The sequence below is a fragment of the Diaporthe amygdali genome (assembly GCF_026229845.1).
Source record: "Diaporthe amygdali strain CAA958 chromosome Unknown NODE_45_length_313557_cov_64_577745, whole genome shotgun sequence".
Classification (NCBI taxonomy): domain Eukaryota; kingdom Fungi; phylum Ascomycota; class Sordariomycetes; order Diaporthales; family Diaporthaceae; genus Diaporthe; species Diaporthe amygdali.
In genome coordinates, this window is record NW_026517065.1 from 51,476 (window position 1) to 75,992 (window position 24,517).

The 24,517-nt window shown below is 53.0% G+C and overlaps 8 protein-coding genes across 8 annotated transcripts; 5 read left to right on the forward strand and 3 right to left on the reverse strand.

Moving 5' to 3' along the window:
• Positions 1 to 70: 70 nt before the first annotated feature.
• Positions 71 to 3,710, forward strand: J7T55_007756 (uncharacterized protein; the record flags this gene model as incomplete). The annotated part of the gene is made up of 9 exons (XM_053134435.1): positions 71 to 209; positions 514 to 590; positions 678 to 795; positions 879 to 1,381; positions 1,440 to 1,642; positions 1,706 to 1,728; positions 1,784 to 2,001; positions 2,063 to 2,483; positions 2,536 to 3,710. 9 exons carry the CDS (start codon positions 71 to 73, stop codon positions 3,708 to 3,710), a joined length of 2,877 nt encoding a protein of 958 aa, XP_052987729.1.
• Positions 3,711 to 5,045: 1,335 nt separating this feature from the next.
• J7T55_007757 (uncharacterized protein) lies at positions 5,046 to 6,014 on the forward strand (the record flags this gene model as incomplete). Its single annotated transcript, XM_053134436.1, has 1 exon — positions 5,046 to 6,014. The coding sequence occupies one exon, from the start codon at positions 5,046 to 5,048 to the stop codon at positions 6,012 to 6,014; it is 969 nt and encodes a 322-aa protein (XP_052987730.1).
• Positions 6,015 to 7,893: 1,879 nt separating this feature from the next.
• Positions 7,894 to 9,333, reverse strand: J7T55_007758 (uncharacterized protein; the record flags this gene model as incomplete). Its single annotated transcript, XM_053134440.1, has 4 exons — positions 7,894 to 8,359; positions 8,495 to 8,945; positions 9,040 to 9,102; positions 9,195 to 9,333. 4 exons carry the CDS (start codon positions 9,331 to 9,333, stop codon positions 7,894 to 7,896), a joined length of 1,119 nt encoding a protein of 372 aa, XP_052987731.1.
• Positions 9,334 to 11,287: 1,954 nt separating this feature from the next.
• J7T55_007759 (uncharacterized protein) lies at positions 11,288 to 13,766 on the forward strand (the record flags this gene model as incomplete). Its single annotated transcript, XM_053134441.1, has 8 exons — positions 11,288 to 11,372; positions 11,450 to 11,843; positions 11,905 to 12,047; positions 12,111 to 12,388; positions 12,446 to 12,548; positions 12,609 to 12,679; positions 12,787 to 12,920; positions 12,980 to 13,766. The coding sequence occupies 8 exons, from the start codon at positions 11,288 to 11,290 to the stop codon at positions 13,764 to 13,766; spliced, it is 1,995 nt and encodes a 664-aa protein (XP_052987732.1).
• An 808-nt stretch (positions 13,767 to 14,574) lies between these two features.
• On the forward strand, positions 14,575 to 16,235 carry J7T55_007760 (uncharacterized protein; the record flags this gene model as incomplete). The annotated part of the gene is made up of 2 exons (XM_053134442.1): positions 14,575 to 14,873; positions 14,948 to 16,235. 2 exons carry the CDS (start codon positions 14,575 to 14,577, stop codon positions 16,233 to 16,235), a joined length of 1,587 nt encoding a protein of 528 aa, XP_052987733.1.
• Positions 16,236 to 16,828: 593 nt separating this feature from the next.
• J7T55_007761 (nad dependent epimerase dehydratase) lies at positions 16,829 to 17,777 on the reverse strand (the record flags this gene model as incomplete). The annotated part of the gene is made up of 2 exons (XM_053134443.1): positions 16,829 to 17,588; positions 17,668 to 17,777. 2 exons carry the CDS (start codon positions 17,775 to 17,777, stop codon positions 16,829 to 16,831), a joined length of 870 nt encoding a protein of 289 aa, XP_052987734.1.
• A 1,001-nt stretch (positions 17,778 to 18,778) lies between these two features.
• J7T55_007762 (uncharacterized protein) lies at positions 18,779 to 19,630 on the forward strand (the record flags this gene model as incomplete). Its single annotated transcript, XM_053134444.1, has 1 exon — positions 18,779 to 19,630. One exon carries the CDS (start codon positions 18,779 to 18,781, stop codon positions 19,628 to 19,630), a length of 852 nt encoding a protein of 283 aa, XP_052987735.1.
• A 1,824-nt stretch (positions 19,631 to 21,454) lies between these two features.
• On the reverse strand, positions 21,455 to 23,578 carry J7T55_007763 (uncharacterized protein; the record flags this gene model as incomplete). Its single annotated transcript, XM_053134445.1, has 2 exons — positions 21,455 to 22,813; positions 23,312 to 23,578. 2 exons carry the CDS (start codon positions 23,576 to 23,578, stop codon positions 21,455 to 21,457), a joined length of 1,626 nt encoding a protein of 541 aa, XP_052987736.1.
• Positions 23,579 to 24,517: the final 939 nt, after the last annotated feature.

Genomic DNA, 24,517 nt, shown 5'->3' on the forward strand with positions numbered 1-24,517 from the left:
TCTAGCAATCACGAGGCACCTGCAAATATCAAATAGCGAATTTTGATCGTATCTCCCATTCTCAGCAAATATGCTGAACGCGTTTTCAGAAGCTTTGATCGCCCGAGCTCGCTACTTAGTCGTCATTGCCAGTGACTCTGGCTTTCAGATGGTGTCTATCAAGCTGTTAGCCACCTCCATGGCACATGCCTACGCCTCTTGGAGTGTTTGTAAGCATGGGATCGAATGTGGTTGATGTGACCCGTGTCACAGGAAGTTCTCCCGTTGACTTTTCAGATTTTTTTGGCATGGCATTGTTTCGAAATCGGATTATCGGGTATGCACTTCGGCCGTCGACGGGCCGCATCCCTGAACCTGGGCACTGATCCCTGAGCGAGCTGTTCACAAACAGTCTCTTTCTTTTGCAGAGCTGGACCATCAACTTACTCGATTAGTCTTTCTGTCTCTCACACTAGCCGTCGTAAATATGTCCATCTCCGATGTGTCAACCAAGCCAAGACTTGGGATCTTCAGGTCTCGAGGCCATGTCACAGACGACTTTCATCTATTCGTCACCACCCTTTCGGCTAACTGGCCTGGACGATATACAGGTAAAGGTTCAGTAAGATTAGACGAGAGACCATTTGATGCCATGCACTAGTACCATGGAGGGGTTCTCGCTAACAGCAATACGTCAGCCTTTCGCGGAAGGAGTTTTGGGTAAAGGGTACTCTCTGATGCGGACAATCGCCATCCGAACTGAATTCAGCACACTGTCGAAACGCGGATCATATTCTCCTCGAATCGAAGCACCCGGTCAACATGCAAGATAACCGCAACCACGACATGGATTCTGCCTGTAATATTTTAGGCAAAAAGACACATTGGGTTACTGGTAGCCTTCTGGCCGCTCGAAGAGTTGTCGTCTTCAAAAACCTATGTATATCTGTACATTGACCTGTCGCTGACGGACTTCCGTTGCATTGCTGGAGACGGTTCTGGAGGTTCAACCTTCGAATTGACCGGACATTATTACATTCGCCTGTCCTTTTCGTTTCCTGACAGGCTGTACTTCTTTCATTGGAGGACATTCAACATGTGCAAACCCATGTTATGGCTCGTAATAGCAGCCCTCGTGGGCCTAGGATCTTCGGTATGTCCGATGATGGATGGGAATAGCGACACAGCTGCGCTCCGCGCAAGGCAGGCCCAGGCTCCACCCCCCGGTGGAAACGCGGAATTCATGGACCAGTTCTCGGTAAACGACACGGGGGCTTTCTTGACGTCAGATGCTGGTGGGCCTATTGAGGACCAGGCGAGCTTGAGGGCTGGTGCTCGGGGGCCCACGGTCCTAGAGGACTTCATCCTCCGGCAGAAGATTATGCACTTTGATCATGAGAGAGTGAGCGGAGCCGGAGCTATCGAAGACAGTAGTTCTCAATATCTGACCCTTGAATTAGGTCCCCGAGCGAGCTGTCCACGCTCGTGGTGCTGGCGCATTCGGCACGTTTACATCTAATGGAGACTGGAGCAATATCACTTCGGCATCATTTCTTAGTGGGCAGGGGAAACAGACTTCGACTTTTGTGCGCTTCTCTACAGTAGCTGGCTCAAGAGGCAGTGCGGATCTCGCTAGAGATGTACACGGATTTGCTACACGATTGTGAGTCTTGATACCATGGACTCATCCGTTCGATAGGTACGACAGCTGATACGAGATTTCCAGCTACACAGATGAAGGCAACTTCGGTAATGACAGCAGCACACCGATTAACTTAAGGTTCTGACCACTAACAGCTCCCAGATATCGTTGGCAATAATGTCCCAGTCTTCTTCATTCAGGACGCTATTCAGTTCCCGGATCTCGTACATTCGGTGAAGCCTAGTCCAGATAACGAAATACCTCAAGCGGCCACTGCCCACGACTCTGCTTGGGACTTCTTTAGTTCTCAGCCCTCGACCCTTCACACACTCCTCTGGGCCATGTCTGGCTTTGGTATTGTCCGCTCTTACCGTCACATGGTAAGTTCTCAGGAATTTGAGCCTCCCATTATGTGAAAAGCATTGCTGAATCCAGATTCAGGACGGCTTTGGAGTCCATACCTTCCGAATGGTCACTGATGACGGCACATCCAGACTCATCAAGTGGCACTGGAAGTCAAAGCAGGGCAAGGCAAGCTTCCTTTGGGAGGAGGCCCAAGTCTTGAATGGGAAGAATGCGGATTTCCATCGCCTCGACCTCTGGAATGCAATCGCATCCGGTAACGGTCCTGAATGGGACCTCGCCGTGCAAGTAGTGGATGAAAGCCAGGCTGAGGCATTTGGATTTGACATGCTTGACCCTACAAAGATCCTTCCGGAAGAATTAGCCCCTCTACAGGTACTGGGCACGATGAAGCTGGACGTAAATCCAACAAACTACTTCGCCGAAGTGGAGCAAGTGATGTTCCAGCCTGGGCACATTGTTCGGGGTATTGACTTTACCGAGGACCCTCTGCTTCAAGGTAAGCTGTATACACATGGTTCATACATACAGCTCACTGCTGACAATAACAGGTCGCATTTTCTCATACCTCGATACTCAACTTAACCGTCATGGTAATGCTAATTTTGAGCAACTGCCAATCAACAGACCTCGGACACGAGTCAACAACAACAATCGAGATGGCGCCGGTCAGAATCTCATTCACGAGAACATTTTCCACTACACTCCAAGTGCGCTGGGCGGAGGAGTTCCCATGCAGGCTAACGCAACCCAAGGTAGGGGCTTCTTCACGGCTCCTCAGCGGCAAATCGGCGGCAACCTGGTGCGCGCCTTGTCTCCGAGTTTCAACGATCACTGGAGCCAACCTCGCTTGTTCCTCAACTCTCTCACGCCTCCAGAGCAGCAAATCCTGGTCAATGCAATACGGTTCGAGACGAGCAATGTCAAGTCTCCAATCGTGCGCCAGAATATTGTCACGCAGCTCAACCGGATCTCAAACGATCTTGCTGGACGAGTCGCCACCGCCTTGGCCATCCAAGCCCCAGCACCAGATCCGACGTTCTACCATGATAACAAGACGACCGGGCTGAACATTTTTGGTGTTCCGCTTCCTACAATCGCAACACTTACCGTGGGCATATTGACGAGCACAAGCAACCCAATCTCAATGCAACAGGCAACAGCCCTACAACAGCGTCTATCTCAGAACGGAGTCGTATCCACCATCGTGGGCGAGTCTCTCATCCAAGGCATAGGAGCAACATACTCACAGTCCGACGCCTCGGGCTTCGACGGCATCATCGTAGCCGAGGGCGCAGAAGGGCTGTTCCAGCCGTTTCTGCAGAATACGCTCTTCCCCCTTGGCCGGCCCGGCCAAATTCTCATCGATAGCTACCGGTGGGGCAAGCCCGTCGGCGCGGTCGGCTCAGGCTCCGCGGCCCTGGCCATGGCGGGCATCCCGTCCACATCTGGCGTCTTCACCAATGTCACCGGCGTGGAGACGATGGCGACGCAGTTTGAGGACGGTCTCCGGACCTTCAAATTTCTGGACCGCTTCCCGCTCGACTCCTCTACCGCGCAGGCGAACAATGACCCGTCTGGAAGCTCGGTGCCTAAGGATGCTGCCGCTGAGGGTACGCTCGCTCAGGCTGTGACTGCGAGCGGGTCCCGGCCTGTCGACGGCTCAGCTGCCGTGCTTGTCAGCTTAATGGTGTCCTTGTCTACTTGGGTGTCCCTTGGTCGGTGAGACGTGTGGTGTGCGGTTGCCAGGATTCAAGAACATGAGTTTATTTCTGCTACATAAAACGGTTCGAAAGAAAGATTTCCGGTCGGGCTAATACCCTGTACAAATTTTGCTTTTCGTATGCTTTATATTTTGCTTGTTTGGTCTGGTACACCTTGGCGACTAGATACTTTTGCGCCTAGAAAACGGGATGGGGTGTTGAGTGGCGTCAGAGCGTTCACATAAGAGAAAAAAAAATAACGATAGAGATCTTGGCGTCCAATGCCCGAGGCAGCGGGCCGAGAAACCGATTCAGGCCCACACTTTTATAAATCGGATGATTGATTGTTTCGGAAGCCTCAACAAACATGTTCCCCGGCCCGCTGATCATTGATCACTCTTTGGTTGAAGACCCGCGTGGTGAGACGAAAAGCAGGGACGCGAAGATTGCCGAGACAGCGATATAACACGCGAGGTCGCAGTGAGGGTAGTGAGGATTTAATGCCTCGTGCATCATCGGCCGATGCTGGCTTTTTGACACCTTTCCACTGAAGGCTGTGGATTTGCATGCTCTCTGGCAGCCAGCTATCTCTTTACTTTAAGTGCTAGTCTTCTTGAAATGAGAGACCTGGGCTAAGGCAAGGTTCGAAGCAAACTATGCTTATCTCCGAAAGTGTGAACACGTACAAGCGATCAAGCAGACATCCAGTTTTATATGCACGGGCAAGGCTCCGGCCTTTGTTGTGAACCGATGGACTACACATTATGGTACTGACCAGCGGATGCCTCTCGGAATGAGCGACTGGCTTATATTAACACCGCATTCCGACCCAAGTGGGCCGGGCTGACATGATCGTCTAGGCTGCGTTGCAATGAGTCTCTGCAATGGTTGCCATTTGTCTAGTATGAAAATACCTAGGTTCACTGCTAACACTGTCTTTGGCTAGGGTTAGCTTTCGCAGGCTCTGCAGTATCCGAGATTCGGAGTAGAATAGCTCGGCATTCTACGGCAATTATCGGCAGAAGTTGCTGTTTCGACGGGAGCTACCTTAGCCAACTCTTGTGACTCAACCGACAGACTGTCAAATGCAACATTCCCACTTTCTTATGCTCTTTTGTATGAAATTAAATGAAAGTAGGGGGTCGAAGGCTCTGCAGTATCCGATAACCGGACTATAGCTCGGATTCCTACTGTATGTATTGGTCTACTGGTCAAACAGGAGATGTCTCCGCAAAACCCTGTGACTCAACTCAGAGCCTGTCAAACATAGGGCGTGTCCCGCTGCCTCGCTTTCCTTAAAAAGAAGGTAGAAGGTCAGAAGGTCATACTTTCTTAATTGTGAGAGCACATACACCATCATGCCTAGTCATACAATCATGGATTCTCAAAGTTTGGCGTATATAACTACCGACGTCTTTACCAGCACTCGCTATGAAGGCAACCCTTTAGCCATCATCCGCTTGCCGCCGTCTCATTCGTTGACACAGGATCAGAAGCAAAAGATTGCGAGAGAATTCAATTTCTCTGAGACAGTCATACTTCACGAGAGTGAAGAAAGCTACAAGAAATCAGAATGGGTATTCGACATCTTCTTGACGACTGCGGAGATTCCATTCGCTGGCCACCCAACCATCGGAACAATTGTCTACTTAGGCAAAGCCATCGAAAAAGGCGGTGCTAGCGGCGTCATCAACGGCACTTTGTTGGCTAAGGCAGGCAGGCTTCCATTCACCTACGACACCAGTAGTGAGATTGCGACTGCTGAAGTTCCAAACGACAGTCATGTTCATCAGAAAATGCTTGATTCGCAGGCCCTTCGAAATGTTGGTGTTCGAAGCGAAGTACTCGATGGTATGGCCGGCCCGGCCGCCGTCGTATCGATTGTGAAACGCATGACTTTTGGTCTCATCGAGCTGTCGTCGTTGGCGGCTCTTGAGTATGTTGCACCAGGATACAGCTGGCTCGATACAGATGGAATGAACCCCGAATACACCATGAACGGACACTGTGGATTAATGTTCTACCATATCACGGAGCAAAATGAATCAGTGACTAAGATCCGCACGAGGATGATTTTGGAGACCATAGAGGATCCGGCCACTGGTTCAGCCTCATCGGCTCTGGGCGTCTGGCTCGCACTTCAGGCCTCTAAGTCACATGATGCTAGGAAGAAGGTGCATAAATTTGAGATGACACAAGGAGTTGAAATGGGACGTCGAAGCGTCATAGGTGTGGAGATTACTCTAGATGATGAAGGGACCGTCGTCAAAGTCGTTCTCAGCGGAACGGCGGTCGAGGTCATGCAAGGATCCCTGCGGGTTCCATAGCTTGGAGATTTTGTGTTAAATGAATGAGCACCATTAGCTGTATCGAAATCATGGCTGTGAAAAGTTTGTGACACTGAAGAATGATCATTTTGCTGATGACTGATAATCGCTTTGTATGAAGTCAGATCTCACCTCCTGAGATGTCCTTAAAATGTCGGTACTAATCAAACAACACCTAGCTTCTACGGTCACATCCACACTATCTCTCAGTCGCCAAATGATCATCTAATAGGTGAGCTAGACTAGCAGGATAAAATTGGATGCACCAGTGATCGATATCATGGCCTGAACGCATTGATCAGTCAGATACGTGAGAGACACTAGGGCAGAATTGGAAGAATATTCCAACGTGTCTGGCATGGTCGAGCAACTCCTGGTGCCTTAGGCGACGAAGTCTGCTATTTGCCTATCCTGTAAACAACACCAGCCAAATTGAAACTACCACAAGCAGAAAGGACGTCCATCTTCAACCTCAGGCATACACAGTCCATGGATAAGTTCGGCGTACCGAGTACTGTGCATTCTTTCCGCTTTCCAATTCGTCTCAGCACTTGGGCTGAGACCCGTCCTCGGCGGCCCGCTGTCAGAAGCGGAGGATAAGAGAGCAGTTTAGATCTTCAAAATGGTGGTAGGTGGGCTATTTGCGCTTGGCTCACTAGCAGTTCTTGCGCAAAGATTCGTCGACCTTTGACTCATGAGATTCCTGTCCAGATTTTACTACGATCGTCTCTCGGCGATCAGTGTTGGTGTGCTAGCCGAGACAGATCTGACAGTCGGGAGGGCCTAGCCATCGACATTCCTCATCCTTGCTGGCAGCTGATGAACACATATATATACGCGAGAGCAGCAAAATAAACGATGCACAACATACTTGCACCGCAGGAGGGGATCATCACGTGTAGACGGCCGCATAATGGGCCGCGATGTTCTAGGTTCAGGGGTCGAGGGAAAGTGAGGCGAGGTACTTGTTGAGGGGGGTATACTTCTCTTGGTTGTCAAACGAGCGAGTACTTGCTGCTCAAACACTTTCTGTTTGTGCTCACCAAGTGACATATCAACTTTTTTTCGCATTGAGCCTCGGTCCGGTGAGACTATGCAAATCCTTCTCAGCCCGGCTAAGAAAAGTCGAGGCCAGGGAACAAGCCGAAGGGATGAAGCATTTTCGGTTTGAAGTACCTGGATAGGGGGCTTTGGGGCTTCCCGAAGTCACTTCTGGGCCCACTGTATCTAGCGTGGGGGTACGAGATGGTCGATCATGGTTGGTGTCTCGGGGTTCTTTGCAACTACGTCAATTTCACAGGTTAACATTTGGTAAATAGCTTGAATGTTGTGTATATTTATTCCAAAGCTGCTTGGAGTAAGAGCAAGGACCAAACAGTCTCGTAGAAGGGGGCGTGCCATAAACTAGCCACTGTAGTCACACTGCCCACTGAGCGGATAGATTCACTGTAGATGAACCTCAGATGTAAGCATAAGCTCTGGGAGTTGCAGCTGAATATCCAAATACAAGGCAAGACTGCTGGATTTGGAACGAAGCTTAGGAGGTACTACGGAAGGTTGCTCCCCAAGACCCCCAGACTCAAATCACCTGTGAATGGATTCAGAGGCTTTTATGAGCGGCACAAGGCTCTTGGTCAACAAATTCAACCAATCGGGACCGTGAAAAGTCACTTGGAAAATAGACACTCTACACTGGTAAAAGCAGTTGTGACCATCACTTTCTATTCACTACTTCCGTGCCAAAACTGCCTTTAGAGATGGCCCTGGAAGTTTCAATGAAACGAAACGTCCTTCAACCAAGAGTTCACTATAATATAGCGCTACTAAGGTACTGTAATATGTCTTGAAATGTGCCTGCACGCCTCCAGAGAGCCCCATCTCATCCTTTCGAAACCGAATAACGAATCTGAGTGGTTTTTACTATTGAACCGTCTTCCGGCCGGCTGCTACGATCTGGAAGTATCTCCTCGTCGGAATCATTCGGCACCGATCCTCTGCCGATATGCGTCTGGACTCTTCGACCGCTCATGTCATTGAGGTCGATTTCATGATTTTCGTTGCTATCGTCTAGACTCTGGTTCTGGTCGCTCGTCCGTATCCATCCTTGCTGGTTCCTGGTATATCGTCGCGAAGTGTTGAAGCCACTGCTAGCGGCCGTAGTCGTCTTTCCAACATGCCCACTGACTAAGGGCCATAGCGCGGGGATGGAAGCGGCAATGATGGCCAGGTTGACTTCTATTGCCGAGAATGTGAACGTGATGCTATAATTGGTATCTGGATCCGGGTTCGTAGTCGTGTATAATCCCATGATGTAATACAGGCGGATACACGAGAAAGCAACGGACCTGGACCGTGATTCAGTGTGTTAATGATTTGTAACCTCGTTCGCATATGCTCAATGATAGATTTTTTTTTCTCGAGCGTCTTCTTGGGCACGCATGTGAATACCCGGGTGAGGTGGGGCTTTGTCGGTTACTTACAGGATGCTCACAGAGAAAATGAGCATGAGGCCTAATTTCTTCCGCCTACTCATGTTGAGGCTCCAAAAGATGTAGAACGGTAAAGCAATAGCTATAACGTCTGTGACGATGGCAAAAATACTGCTTGCAAGGCTGAATTTGCCAACATCAACGCAGTACCCGTCGAGTGTAGAATCCCAGTTCTTCGCGAACGGAACGCAGTCGAAAAGCATAACGAAGAAGACCGAAATCATCAGTAGAAGGTTGAATATACCGTTTCCCCATACTATGTATCTCACAGAATTTTTGACACCGGAGAATCGCAGAATGAACAGAAGAACGGAGATCTTGACGATGGATAATATAGGCATGTAAACGACTCCCATAGCATATGTCCAAATGAAAGCTCGCTTGTAGTCCCAGTCCATTGGAACATTCCAGTAGTGGATCCCGATGTACATAGTTCTCATAGCTGATCGGCAATTGTATCTTTAGCGAACCATTGTTTCCAACTGATTGTAGGGTACAGGTTGGGAGATCCTTCCTCAGTCAGGGCAAAAGCTCACCGAAGATCGCAGTGACTGCAAGGCCAATTGCTAGTAACATGGCAGCAATTATGAGACCGTCATCTATAGAATGAGTGATATCAGTCTAGGGGCAATCTTTAGACAACAGATGAAGTTCAAGTTTGTCGCAAACCGCCGTTTCTGAGTGTACTTACCCCAACCAAATGTTCTCGTAACTAGTCTCGCGTAGACTCTCATAGAGACTGTAATCAAGGACAAAAGCGGAAATAGTACTTCCAGCGCAATTCCAGTCTTCTGCAGCGAAGAGGTCGGAAGATCTGATATCGAGGACATGGTGGACCTCAGCGAGCGGCCTGATCCTTGATGGTAGCGGTGGGGCTTAAATAGAGGGGAACAATGGCAGATGGGCAACCAGCCCGACCACGGGTACGGCCAAAAGTCATTCGTTAGACAGTCTCTCTAGAAAATCATATGGGATTTGAGAAACTTGAAAGATGGGGATCATGTCCGGAAACCGCGTCCTTGATATTGAGTATGGCGACATTGGATGACAATGCCCGCCAACTTTTTCATTCTATTCTCCGTGAATCCGCTTCATTCCGCTTTCTCTTCGGGCTCCACAGGCGTGAAAGAATTTCAATGAGTTTGCTGCCATTTTACTTGTGGACGTTATGCCACACCGGTCGGCCTCGATCCCGGATGTGATGCATAAGAGACCCACAGAATAGACACTGCTAGAGCGTGGCGCTTGAGGAGGATTCAAGAGTTCACGCATATATCCGAGCATGGATCTTGTGTGGCTGCTCTAGCGTGCTGTTATTTCTAACAGAAACATCAAACCTTGAAAGTTTTGATCCTTATAGGCAGGAAGCAATTTCCCGGAGAGACTTCATTCTTCCCTCTCACCTGCCCTCCCGAACTTTGGAGGAAAAAAGAGGAAGGAAAAAATACATGAAACAAAATAGATTATTTGCTGGAAAGCTCTCTATCGAAACGTCAGAGCAGGAGCAAAGCCTGGCGATGGTGGCTTGATCTGTTGCTGTATTCTAAAAGCTTTACTTGAGGTGACACAGTTTTTGGAGACCCCAGTGTCGGAACACGAAAAGTCCGGGCGTGTCTTTGGCCTGATTTGAAGACGAGGTATGTAAAATGACAGGTCAACAATGTGTGCCGAGGCTCTTGTGTCAACTCCTCACGTCGGTACGGCAGGATAAATTACGCTGGCAGGGGCCCCAGAGTCGTCAAGTGGCGATGTCTTTACCGCCAACTGAATTATGGAAAAGGGGGATGGAATGCTTGATGCGGGAAGCAAGGCAAATTTGACATTTCCCGGGGATGTCGGGTCTTTCCCTTCACACATGTGCAGGCGTGGATTAGCCAAGGTAGCTGGGGTAAATAGAATTGACGCATCGCGTCGCTCTAGATTTGGCGTCCATGTGGGCCGCATATCCGATCGAGCCTTTGCCTAGAGTGAGGAAGAGCCTGTGATATTGACTGGAGCAAGAATTACAGCGCTACAGAGTCTGTATCACAAATTCATTCCCTCACTCTCTAAGGCGTCTACCAAACGCTGGCTTCCAGATGTCAGTTCCCAGACATCAGCTTTGCCGACAATTTTTGACTTGACAACATTTCGCATTCAACCAGGCCATGCCAGTGGCCCTCCAGCAGACCAGATGTCGTCCCAGTAAAGTTAGCCTTGTGGATCGTTATCCACATCCGAGGATCCTCAGCAAGCATGACGACTCCATAATCGCTACAACCACGGGCCGTACCCGTGCTTTTCCGGCGCCTCGGGGCTGCTCATCTTGTCATGAATTTGATATTATCAACAAAGGCGATGCTCTTCAGCATGTGGCTGCTTAAGTCTTGGTTCCAGAGACTTGAAACTTTGTTTCGGGTCCGATTCAAATTGTCCCAAGTTTCCAGGTAGAATTTCGCTATACGCAACCTTTTACCCAATCTTGCTGTATGTCGGCGGAGCCAAGCTGCAGGTGTGGCGCGCCGCGCATATTTCGAGCCAACACCCTCGGTCCAACTTCCATCCCAGGCCTAGGAGCTTCGACTACAATGGGGTTGCCACATCTGTGCTCATATTCCCGGTATTGAATGATGGATCAAATCTACAGTGGGCCAGACCTAGTCCCTGTATCTGGGATTTTTATTTGATGGGAGATACAATATCTCCATGAGGCTTCGGCTTGTGCCATGAGTCTTTTACCACGGCTCTCCTTTTCTTTCGAGTCAAACGACATCGCGACATCTTAAACGAGTTCGCAGAACCGTCATGGCTCGAAGTATCACTCTCGTTATCGTTCAGCTCGTGGCGTCGGCAGTTGCGCAAATCACAAGCCCTGATGCTGCAGATACAAGTAAGCGAGCTACAAGAGATCCTGGCGCATGGATTCCCATCTGTATTGAGACTAGCTAACTCTCTCACTCATCTCAGCAGCATTTAGCCCGGCTGTACAGGATGTGACAGATACCGTTGCCGCGTCTGGAGTTGGCTACTTTCCCTATGAGAAGTCCCAGCTCACTCCAGAGGTCATCAGCAATCTGACTTCTTACCTGGCAACGCAGAATACTAGCGATGCTAACGCCGTCATATTTAATTTTGCCAACGCCAGTGACGCATCTCTGAGCAAGCGGCACAGGACCTGCAAGGCTTTCCCCGGCGACGCCTGGTGGCCGTCAAAGCTTGTCTGGCGGCTGTTTGACCTCTTCCTGGGAGGTGCCCTCATCGAGGGTGTCCCAGCTGCTGCGGTCTGCTACCCGGATTGGCCGCAGTATGATGATGCCAAATGCGCTGACCTGGATGTCTCGTGGACCAACCCGGCCTGGCGGTAAGCTCTCTGTGCCATGATGTTCTTGGTCTAGGAGATTCCCTGATGTTTCAAACGATAGAGCCGCGCAACCCACGGAAGTCGACTGGCCAATTTTTGAAGGCATGTCATGTCTACCACCAGATCTTGGGGATTTCCTGTCACGACCAAACTCTACGTGCGAGCTCGGTGGCATGCCAGCCTATGTCGTGAATGTCACAAATGGTATGTTCACTATTTATCACACCATTAGTACAACAGAGTTCTCGTTAACTCAATTTCGCATAGTCGCCCAGATCCAGCTCGCGGTGAATTTCGCTCGCAATCTTAACCTCCGGCTCAATATCAAGAATTCAGGCCATGACTTCAACGCCAAGAGCACAGGCGGCGGCTCGCTGTCAGTGTGGACTCTTCATCTACAGGATATCGAGTTCCTGGGCCATGATTACCAGTCTTCATCTGGGGCAAAGGGCCCGGCTTTCAAGGTTGGCGCTGGTATCACAACGAAGCAAATATACGATGCCGCGCACGAGCAGGGCTTGATGGTCGTTGGCGGGATTGCCGGCGTAAGTAACTTTATAAATTGTGCATGGCCTACATATTCAACTGACAAATTTGTCTAGACTATTGGTCTTGCAGGTGGATACACCGCTGGGGGTGGAAATGGTCCATTGATCAACAAATACGGCGTCGCAGCTGACCAGGTACTCTCGATTGAGGTTGTTCGTAAGTGCCAGCATCATTCCTCAGCCTCTCTTGAATTGTTGCTGAATTGAATCGATGCAGTACCAGATGGGTCATTCGTTTCGGCCGACGAGAATACTAATCCTGACTTGTTCTTCGCTTTGCGTGGTGGTGTAAGTCTTGATTTTCTTTTCTACCGTTAGAGCAACCATGCATTTTTGTTTCTTTATCGAATTGAAACGTCTTGTTGTTTTCTGGGAAATGTTGACAAGAGATGCAGGGAGGAAGTACTTGGGGCGTCGTCACGAGTCTAGTTATTCGTGCTTACGAAGACACCACTATTAGCACCTTGAGTTACTCATTCGGATCTGGGGTCGACGAACACACTTTCTGGACCGCAATGGATGCCTTTTGGTAAGCATTTGCATTCGAATTTGCCGGCTGTCAATACTTATCAATTTGATTGAATATAGGCAGCAGTTCACAACATGGCCTGAGGCCGGTATCTGGAGCTACTTTAGCATCGCGTGTGCGGACGTAGTCAACTGCACGTTTTCCATGGCGCCCCAAGTGGCACCAGGGATGAACAAATCCGAGCTCGAGGGCCACAATGCTGCTTTCTTCGCGAACCTCTCATCGCTGGGCATTACCGTGGATGATGCCTCCTACAACGAGTATTCAGGATTCCTGGAAATGTTCGACACCACGTTCCTCGACACTACCAACACTGCTGGCTACTGGTACTTCCACAGCACGTCACGGTTCTTTCCAGAGAAAAACTGGGAGACCCCAGAGAAATTCGCCCAGCAATCAGCAGCCATCCGCAATACGACCCAGAGCCGCGGCAGCTTCACCGGATACAACTCTAGGCCAGGGGTGAACTCGGCCGTCAGCCAAGACAACGCCGTCAACCCAGCCTGGCGAAAGGGCCTGATCTTCGGCATGGGCAATGTCGTGTACGGCTACAACGACACCTTGGAGGAGATGGCCGCGGCCAACAAGCAGATGGTGGACGCGTACGCGGGGTGGCGCGCCGTGAGCGACGGCACGTACCTCAACGAGGCCGACATCAACGAGCCGAACTGGCAGCAGTCCTTTTATGGTGACAATTACGACCGCCTCTACAGCCTGAAGCAGAGGTATGACCCGTGGGGTGTACTTTACGCCACGGGGGCGGTGGGCTCGGAGGACTGGTACGTGACGGATCAGATTGAATATTTCCCCACGGCGAATGGACGCCTGTGCCCTGTCGGATCATGACTCTGGGTCGAACACGGAGAATGAATTCAAATGTATATATTCTTGGCCGGCGGCCTCTGTAAGCCCAGTCTCGGGTGCGAGAGTTTGTGCTCCACGAATATCTGCTCCTGGGATGAGATCTTTTATAATACAGCTAATGCTCTTTCATCCGTGGCAAGAGATCGAACCACCGTGTTGAATTCTGTCGGGCGAAGCTGGAGCCGACAGAACCTTGCAATTATGCTGATTGCCTAGTTTCTCATTTGATAGCATATAAAAACATTAGCGACCCAAGAGTGCTTCAAGTCCGGGATATTCTGCAACTGAACAGGGTTAAGAAAAATACTATCCTGTGAAGAAAGACATAAGATGAGTGGAAAGGCTGACTGGGTGGGCAACTCACCTAGCTTCTAGTGGGGGGTTGGTTCAGGGTCCTGTGCTACGTAGTCACGTAGTTCCAGGGGTACGGTCCCCGTAGTGTGGGGGTTCGGGGGTTCTGCAATCGGCGAATCGGGGCCGTGTCAAAGCCAAAGCCGGGGCTTGTGATGTCGACGGCTGACCCATCATCGCCCGCATGATGGTCAGCGACACATGACGGCCTCCCTGAGACTTTACTGCGGGATACTGTGGGGATTCGACGCGCCTTTATCGTCAGCTGCCCTGTGAGTCGCCTCGCTCTCAAAAAGTAAAGTCGAGGCGGACGAGGAGGCTCAGGGGTCGGCGAGCCTAAAGCTGAACCTCCGGGGACGACGTCACGACTAAGCCGGGCCGTCCCATCGCAGGCAGTCAACTCTCCTCTCCTCCCCTCCTTCTATCCTCCGATACCACAATGCCTCCGAACGCACCCGCCGAGGCAGCATCACCAGCTGCCCCGTCTACCCTCGCCAGCCTCCTCAACTCCATCAGGATGGATCGGCTCAAGGGCATGCTGTACCGCGGCGGCGGCACCAAGGACGACCGCGACGCTGACCCAGACGAGTACGCGCCCCTGCGCAACTCCAGCGACGATGTCTCCGACGATGATGACATGGCCGACGACGGCGAGCTGTTCGATGCCGCAGAGGTGCCCTTCTCCTGGTTCGAGTACGCAATATTCGCCATGGTCGGCGTGGCCATGCTATGGGCTTGGTGAGCACACTCCTCCGTCCATCCTTCCAGCTGCCATTCCAAGACGACTGACCTTGACGCCCTCGCCAACATAGGAACATGTTCCTTGCCGCCTCGCCCTACTTCGCCTCGCGCTTCTCCGACGACCCCTGGGCCACGGAGAACTTTCAGTCGGCCATCCTCTCCGTCTCGACCCTGACCAACCTGGGCTCCATGCTGGCCCTGACCAACATGCAGCGCTCCGCCAACTACCCGAACCGCATCAAGCTCGCCCTGGCCATCAACACCGCTGCCTTCGCCCTGCTCACCCTCTCCACCTCTATATTCACCGCCGTCTCCGCCCGCTGGTACCTGACCTTCCTGCTCGTGGACGTGTGCTTCGCGGCCCTGGCGACCGGCCTCTTCCAAAACGGCGCCTTCGCCTTCGCCGCGAGCTTCGGCCGCCCGGAGTACACCCAGGCCATCATGGCCGGGCAGGGCGTGGCGGGCGTGCTGCCCGCGCTCGCCCAGATCGTGAGCGTGCTGGCGGTGCCGCCGCCCTCCTCGTCGTCATCATCCCCCCCTGCACAAGGCGGCGGCAGCAGCAGCAGCACCGACGCCGGCGACGACCCCGTCGGCTCCGCGGCCTTCATCTACTTCCTGACGGCGGTGCTCGTCTCGCTCGGCACGCTGCTGGCCTTCCTGCCGCTGGTGCGGCGGCACGACCGCCTCGTCGAGGCGCGCATGGCCGCGTCGCACCCGGACCTGGCCGCCAGCGTGCTGTCGACGCACTCGCACCACGACATCCAGGAGGCCGAGCAGGCCGCGCGCAGGGTCGTCGGCATGCGCGCCCTGTTCCGCAAGCTGCACTGGCTCGCGGGCTCCGTCTTCATGTGCTTCGCCGTCGCCATGTTCTTCCCCGTCTTCACGGCCAAGATCCCGTCCACGAACGGTGGTGGCGGCGGCGAGGGGTCTGGCGGCAGCGGCGGTGGCAGCAGGCTCTTCGACCCAGAGGTCTTCATCCCCCTCGCCTTCTTCGCCTGGAACCTGGGCGACCTCGTCGGGCGCATCGCCACGGCCGGGCATTGGAACGTCTCCGTGCGCGGCCGTATGCCCGCCGTGCTGTTCCTCGTGTCCGTCGCGCGCGTGGGGTTCCTCCCGCTGTACATGCTGTGCAACATCCGCGGCCGGGGCGCCGTGGTCCCCAGCGACGTCTTCTACCTGGCCGTCGTGCAGTTCCCCTTCGGCCTGACCAACGGGTGGCTCGCGTCCAACAGCATGATAGGCGCCGCCGAATGGGTCGAAGAGGACGAGAGGGAGGCTGCTGGCGGGTTCATGGGGCTAAGCCTCGTCGCTGGGCTAGCGAGTGGTAGCCTGCTCAGCTTTACGGCTGCTGGCATCTAGAAGGTTGTTTCCTTGTTCAATATTACCTTATCTTGTTTTTTTGTCCTCTCGGATGGGTATGACGATGGGGGTTTGGGGTGGGAATAGGCATCTTGCATAAGAATGGCGTTGGGTGGCTGGCTTGCTTTCATTGGTATTTTGTCGGCGTTGTCGTATGGAATATTCTGCATCAATCTTATGTGAAAGGAGCAGTGCTAGGTCATTCAGCGTGGCATTCAAGAAGCCACGGGGTTGAGATATCCCAAGATCTTCGAAATATTTGGCCGTCCTGTTATGTTAGAACAGTGAATCGTTAGCAGCATCAAATATTGGTATATCAATGCAACATCACGCTGATATCAGGATCGAGTCCACGTTTCTGGCATATCTCATTCTGTGACTGTCACTCGTGATCTTTTTCTCTTTGAATTTCCTTTCTATGGAAGCTCCACCTGCCTTTCCAGGTGATTGGAGTCCACATTCCCTTTTTGGTGCCAGCTCCTCTTCCACCTTCCAACAGTCCATAATGAGCACTGAGAAGGGATGCGGGATGCTGCCCATTTTGTACAATCTATATAATAATACAGTTGATCTCGGCTTTCTCAAATCAAAGACTACAACATATCCTTCCGCCACCCCTTGTTCGCCAGCTCCTCAATCTCCGGTACCTCAACCGGCCCTCTGACCGCATCATCACTCAGCGCCTCCACAGCCGCCTGCGCCACAAGATCAACCTTCAAAGGCTTCGCCCCAGCAGCGCCCATGAAGCCGTCCAGTACGCCTCGTGTCAGGCTGTTGACGACTGCCCCGACACCCGTCATAGCGGCCATGGGGATGGTGAAGGGCCGGCTGGCATCGTACAGGAAGGGCGGGCGCAGGAAGACGCCGCGCATGCGCGGGAAGCCGCTGGCGATGAGCGACTCGGCCTCGCGCTTGGTGTCGATGTAGCGCCGCGGCAGCACGGGGGCGCCGCCCGCCGCGCTGACGTACAGGAAGGCCGACGCGCCCTCGCCGTCGGCGGCGCGCGCCACCAGCACCGCCGAGTCGCGGTTCATGTTCTCGTAGGTCAGCTGCTTGGCGTTCTCGGGGGGCTTGTAGCTGCCGCCCTCGCGCTCCAGCGGGTTCGGGCTGCCCCGCGTCGAGTCGAAGGCCTTGCGCAGCCCGGCGATGGGCGACTCCTGGCCTGACACTACGCCCTTGTAGTCTGCCTCGAGCAGGATGCCCATGGAGTGGACGACGTAGTCTGCGCCCTTGAGGAGTGGGGCGTATGCGGTGGGCTGGAAGATGTCTGCCGACTCCCATGAGACCTTGTGTGCCCATGATGGTGGTGTTGAGGAGGATGTGACGGCGGACCATTTTGGCTCGCCAGAGCGACTGAGATGAGTGAGTAAGTTGGTGACTGTTTGTTGTTTGATGTGGTGCGTTTAGACTGTAGAGCAGGGTGGTGATTTACCTTATGGACGTGACATCCCAGCCTCTTGCTACGGCGAACTTGCAGATGCGTGAGCCCAAGAAGCCATTGCCGCCGCAGACGACTATCTTCTTGGCGGCTGCTTTGGACATGGCGGATCTGGAGTGGTGGGTGTGTCTGGAGGTTTGTTTGGACAGATGAGAAGGCGTGTAATATAAGAATATTGCCAGAGATTTAAGTAAAGAAACGTGCTGGAGTGAGCTGAGCAGTGGGACTCCACGTCGGAGGAATTATTAGCACGTATTATGCTAGAACGTCAGGGAGGTCACTCGAGGAAATGTGAGAGTGGCAGTGACACTGTGAGCACAATCTTGGTACAGCATGCAGCTCAGCAATCCCTCTTTCTGTTTGTGCCTGCAGTATCACAATTCACACGATACTGATATGGTGGTCTGACACTGAGAACGACAATGAGAATGAGAGCTCCCTAAGCTCAAAGTGGTGATGAAATCATGACCCTGGCACGCCTGGGAGCTCTTGGAGCTTGCGGGCAGGGGTCCCCTGCAGCTCCGTCGCCCGGTGCCGATCGGCCAAAATAATGCAGGGGCGTTTGAGGTTTTGCAAAACTATCGTCAAGATCACAAATACTAACTCGTCGCGAGAGTGGTTGGTAGGACAGGCAGGACAGTCTCTTTTGTACATGGTCAATGAGGAGCATCCATGAATGAGGCTATTTGCTCACCACATGTGCCTGCTGTCGTCTATAGCGGTGTCCATCGTGCCGCCTTGGTGCAAAAAGGTCCCTGGTCTGGCAGCGGGTCGTGTTGTGTCAGTACATGCGTTTTGCAGTGGAGCATGCAGAGTGGCTCTTGTCCTCTGTCCAAGTCGCGAGGTCGCGCTCGGCAGGGACACTTTTGTAAACTCCCTTCTCAAAATCAATACGCTGTCTCAAACGAATCTGCCTCTCTCGCTCTCCAGGTCCCAAACACTGAGCTGTGCCTGTCCGAATCCGTCAACAGACGCCCCTAAGCTGCAGCTAGACTCCGTTTTGGTCACACAAGCGCTGCCGCTACTGATTAGTCATCCATACGCAACCACCACCGTTCGCCCTCATTAAGATCGCGCCCGCCTGTCGCAAGCTCGAGAAAAGGAAATGTCCCGACACGCAGCCCGCAAGTCACTCCACAACCTCGACTCCATCATGGCTCCCGCAAACAGCTCCGGCAAGCGCGTCAAGGGCAAGCAGGTCTACCGGCCCTTCATCTACGGCACCACCGCCCGCCCCTTCGACCCGGACAAGAACCCCAAGCCGCCCGGCACCCCCGAAGACCACACCCACAGCTGGACCGTCTTCGTCAAGGGCATCGACGACGTCGACATCACCTACTGGCTCAAGCGCGTCCAGTTCAAGCTGCACGAGAGCATCCCCAACCACGTGCGCATGATCGACGGCCAGAAGGGCGAGCCCTTTGCCGTCCACGAGACCGGCTGGGGCGAGTTCGAGATCACAATCAAGATGTACTACGTCCCCGAGAGCAGCGAGAAGGCCCAGACCCTCTACCACCACCTGCGCCTGCACGCCTACGGCTCCGACGCCGAGAAGAGCGCCATGACCGCCAACGGCGAGGTCCCCGCCTGGGTGTACGAGGAGCAGGTCTTCAACGAACCTTACGAGGCGTTCTACGACGTCCTGACCTCCGGCGCCATGCCGCCCAGCGACCCCGCGGCTAGCGCAAAGAACAAGTCCGGCGGCAAGGGCGGCAAGGGGGGCGCGAAGGAGGCCAACCAGGCCCCCAAGCGCAGCGAGGGCGGCGTGCTCGAGCGGAGTGCCATGATCCCCATGCACACGCGCCCGGGACAGCCCTTCAGCGCCGAGGCCGAGAAGCTCGAAGTTAAGAAGCTCAGCGATGCTCAGGCCGAGGTCGAGAGGCTCGTCGAGCAGATGCGGGCCGAGATCAAGGAGAAGGAGGAGCAGCTGAGGTCGCTCAAGGAGGAGGCCAAATAGACGGGGCCTTCCTCGGCGCCTTCGACTCATGTTGTCCCGGAATCCCATGGAATGCCACATGTTAAGGGCGGCCCAGATTATCCAGATTCGTCAGCTCTGTCAGTATCATCAGACTCAGGCCAACTGATCGATCCGTTGGGTTTCTTTAAGTGCTTGGCTTGCAAAAGAGTGTTCCTGCAGGCTTCAATACTCAAGCGCCACCAACAAGCCGAACATAACAATATCAAATGGTTTGAGTGTGGGCGGTGTCACTTTCGTTACACTCGGAAGGATCGCGCCCAGGGACACGTGAAAAAAAAAATGTCCAGGCGCTGAAATCCTAGAGGACTGATTGCGGCGATTTACATTTGAGATAGAGGATAGAGGCCCTCTGATGGCTGGCCGGACGGCCTGGGGCCTAAGTTGGTCATGGCTGGGGCCCCAACGGAGTGTGTTTTCTTCGGTCGGCTGCAACCTTCTGCTTTTGTTCTTTTTTTTTCTCTTTTGGCTTTCTTTTCCCTTTTTTTTCCTGGTGGAGTCCTTCTACGAATCACGTTAACTGCATTGATACCCCCTTTCTCCGGGCCTGTCTCCATGATGAGCAGGCCCCGATATCTCTCAACGCGCGCATGGCTTGGAGGGACAAAACAATCGGTATTGGCGTTGAAGGGGTATGGTACATCATTTCGAACTATAGGCCAGGAAAACCACCGATAGTTGCTCAGTCAGGCTGGAGTCTGAGAATAGGGTAATAAATCAGCATCGAATCGATCACTGAGGACATCAGAGTACTACTATGCACACGTTGAGCATCACGTTTCAGAATTCAAAACGTCACGACTAAAGCCCAGACCCCCTTCCTCGTCACAATCACGTTCACTATGGAGACAACACCTCCACGTTTGGAAATATGCGAAGAAATCATTGCGAAGCCCCGTGTGGCCTGCTTACCTCCCCCAGACATGATCATCCTGCGGAAAGTACTATACCAGAGGTTATGCCAAGACAATTTCTCCCAAACAAGTCAAAGGAGTTATCTCATAAAAGATTATTCTTTTACTGGTCATCCTATGGCTGGTCATAGTATAATCCCCCTATTTCTTTACATATACACCAGAGACACTGTGGCCGCGAGGCGGATACCCGAGTCTAAGCTCACTGAGCAAGGACTGATTGTGTGAACACTGAGATATTTGTGTATTTGTCTGTTTTGTTTGTTTGTAGAGTAGAGGTGGGTGTTTCTAATTCTATTACGAATACGGAACGTCCCAAACCTTGGCCAGCAATGCTGCGGCACGATCGATGGATCTCTCCTTTCCTGTCCTTCCTCCTCCCCCTGTCTTGTTCCTCCAAATCGAATCTTACACATCGCCCGCCGAATATGTCGGCAAGCGATGCTGAGTTGTACAAAATGCACAGCCAATCAAGGCGTGCGTGCTGCTTGGGGCGCCTCTTAGGCTCCCTCGAATGACAAAGGAAAAGAAGTTGTTGGTGGAGAGCGATTGTGCTGATCGGGTGGGTTGAAGATGGTCATGGCCCATTCTATAACACCGTTACGCCGGTTTTCCATAATCCGGCCATGCCCCATGCTGTTTCATTCCACCCGTAATGTCCGAAGTCTGAGCAAACGAACGGCAAAAGAAAATAAACTCAAGTCAAATTCCCTCCCTGATCTTTTTAAATATGCCGCTCACGGCTCCTTAACGCCTTGCAGGGTTCTCGTAATAGGATTACCAGTCTTTGGTGGTGAACCCGGGGTATAACGCCATGTGTGAGTTGAAAAAGGAAATCAAGATATGATGGCATAGGGAACCCATGGCACCTTAACAAATCGAGGTCTCGTCATTATTGAGCCTCGTATGCTGGCGGAGGTACATCCTCGCGCTCTTCCCAAAAGGCCGGGTTCCTCCTCTTCTCGTCGTACACGCGCCTGGCGATCTCGCCGGCCATCTTGTTGATCCAGGCCTGCTCCAAAATTACAGAAGAGGTCTCTGAAGGTGGTCCTCTCTGTGGTGAGAATGAGAATGGCACCTTCTCGTCGGTTGAATTCTGTGGAATTCCTTGCGACTGAACCTGTGGTGTTGATTCAGCTTGCTTTTGCTTCTCCGGTAGCTCTGAGTTGTACAACTCTGGTTTCAACGGTGGCCGTATCGGCGAATCGGTCGCAGTGCCAGCGTTGAAACGGACCTTAGTCGGTGTCAATGGGACGTAATCTTCGGGTTCCTCCGGGATGATCGTGTCCATCAGAGGCTCCGACAGAGGTCCCTCGACAGATGCTGTGTCGGTGACACTCTCGCTGACGTCGCTCGTTGCGACACTCACGGGCGCACTCTCAGACTGCTTCCGCCTGAGATTCACAACCCGGGTCTTCTTCTTGCGGCCCGCGTGCGATCTTGAATTCCGCCCGGCTCCGAGCGAAAGGCCAGTGGTGGCAGTGTTGAGGCTGACCATTGAAGGACGGGATGGTGGCATGTAGCCCTGTTCCATGCTGCTGGTATCCGAGAACGTGTATGTCGTCGAAGTGCCATGGAAGGAATGTGCCTTGGTCAAACTAGGCGTTGCCAGCGGTGGTGTGACACTCTCTGGCTTCTCTTGTGAGCCAGCCCAAGCACGGAAGACGACATCACGCAGAGACGGGGTGAACAGAGACATGGTTCTGTTGCAGTCGCTGAGTGAGGCAAGCCTGATGAGATTCTTCTGTGAGAACAGAGTCTGGATTTCCGGGCTGTTGTCAAGCGACAGGTTCTGGATCTCGCTAGGGTCCAACAAGTTGCCGTGAGCATCGACGGCATCCTGCGGAGGGCTGGCAAAGGGATCCACAGCAGGTTCACTGGTCTCTGGAGTCTCGTCCTCGTCTCTCGGAATCTGATCTGGGCACCACAGACGCAGTGACAATCGGTGGATGATGGCAGGGAGCTCATCCATCATCAGGTCGCGGAGCTTCCCCTCGATCGTCTTCTGCAGGTAGTCCCTAACAAACTGGATGGAGTCGAAGGTCGAGGAGACCTTGAGCGACTCGAGAGGGTCATTGCGAAACACGATGGTGAGTCCCTTCTGTTTCGAGAAGACCAGAATGATGAAGGCCGACAGCTTGATGTCGGACAAGGTCAGCGACAGCGGGATAGTCAGCCCCGATGCGGCAGCCAAGGGCTGTGGAGACGTAAAGTCCGGCTTCGAATGCAAGTATGTGTTCAGGGGGTTCGCCTGTTTGTTGACTAGTTAGTATTGTTTATTACTCGTAACCTTGGGTGGGATCCGTGGACTAAACGCGCATCCTTGCACGGCAAATGTCGCACGTCAATGCAAAGCGGGTGGGGCGAAAAAAAATCCCCGTATTTGGAAGGAGTCATCGAAAGAAGTCGGGGAATAGCAGAGATGCAGAAGACTGCGCTGCTCAGAGAGGCCACCCACACCAGCCGTCGTGCGCAGGTCGTGGAGCTCGAGCTGGCGGCGGCTTGCTCCCGCTTCCCTGTGGCAGCAGCCGGTATCTCCCATTGCTCGGCCCGTAGTATAGCAAAAGTGCTATAGCCAAGCCGACACTCGTCAAGCCTGTTGTTTGATGCCCTCCTCGATCGAACAGCCAATTGTTTCATCGTGCAGCAAAGAGAAGCGACTGCTTAGCCTGCGGGAGAAGGAGTGTCGGAGCGACCAGCTCCAGAGTGCTTGCGATTGAAAGGAGTCGAAATCAAATGCGTCACATACCTGAACTCTTGTCCGGAGGGTCAGGAAGGCGTCACCGCTGTAGCACATCTTGAAGATGCCGCGAAATCGGTCCTCTGCCAGGTCGCCTATCTCGAGGATCTCGAGCTCCGGGGGCACGGAGCCGAGATTGAGCTCTGTGACGAGGATGTCATCGACTATTATTGGCGGCTTAGGCGTCTTGTTCAGGGCGGTCGTGAGGAGATCGCGGGCGCGCTGATAGAAGTCCTCGTCGGCCGTGAGAGGCGACCAGTTGAAGTTGAAGGCCATGGCGCGGGCGTGCGGGTGTGGCAGCTCAGAGGTCGGTCGTCATGGCAGGAGGTGTCGATGATATCACTCCCACTTTTCGGTCGGATGGATCGTGTTGGTCGCGTGATGGATGGAAGTCTTCGCAACGCAAATGGGTTAGATGAGTGCTGTCGCGGTGCTCATCAGGTCGAAGATAAGTGGTGATGATGGGAAACAGATCGCTATTGGTATGGGAGATGAGCGAAAATTGGTGGTGATGGTGTGTGGCAGGGTGCGGTATGTCCGCAAGATAATAGGCCGGTAGGTTGGTTGGTGGTAGTAGTAGTAAGAAGCCAGGGCAGAGTCAGCAAATGTGAATTTTGCAGGCGGAGCGGAAATGACGAAAAGCGCGGCAACTCGGAAGCCAAAAAACAGACGAGGGTCACTGCTCCCCTGCGCTTTCAGCTTTCAGTGTCTAAGTCTGGGTGATGTGCCTGTCTGGTTGGTAAAATTTGGGGGGGCGAGTCGCAGGCTGATCCGTGCGCCCCGGTCAAGTGGAGACGGGGAGATGGGGGGAGATGGAGATGGGGGCTGCTCTGTTTTTTTTTTGCCCTCTCCTTTGCCTATTTTTTCCCTTATGATTTTCGAGGGTGAGCGCGTCTTTTGTTCATGCGAGACGCCCGACAAGGCCCCGATGCCGCATGACAGGGTCACCACGGACCGCCTGCTGCCGCGTGCCACAGCAAGATGACCCCTTAGTGAACACTGCGGAGACTGGGAGACAGGCTCTCCCTCACGCGACCAGGGAACAGCAGGGAACCAAGCTGCAGGTTTCGAGAAGCGAGGGGATGAGAATGCTCCTCTCAAGGCTCAAGGGGTGGGCAGAGTGGATGCAGATTATGCTGGCTGTTGATCCTCTCTGGGTTGAGTGGTCTGCGTTGACCTGACCTCACACACTCAGGATGGAGAACGAGGGATATT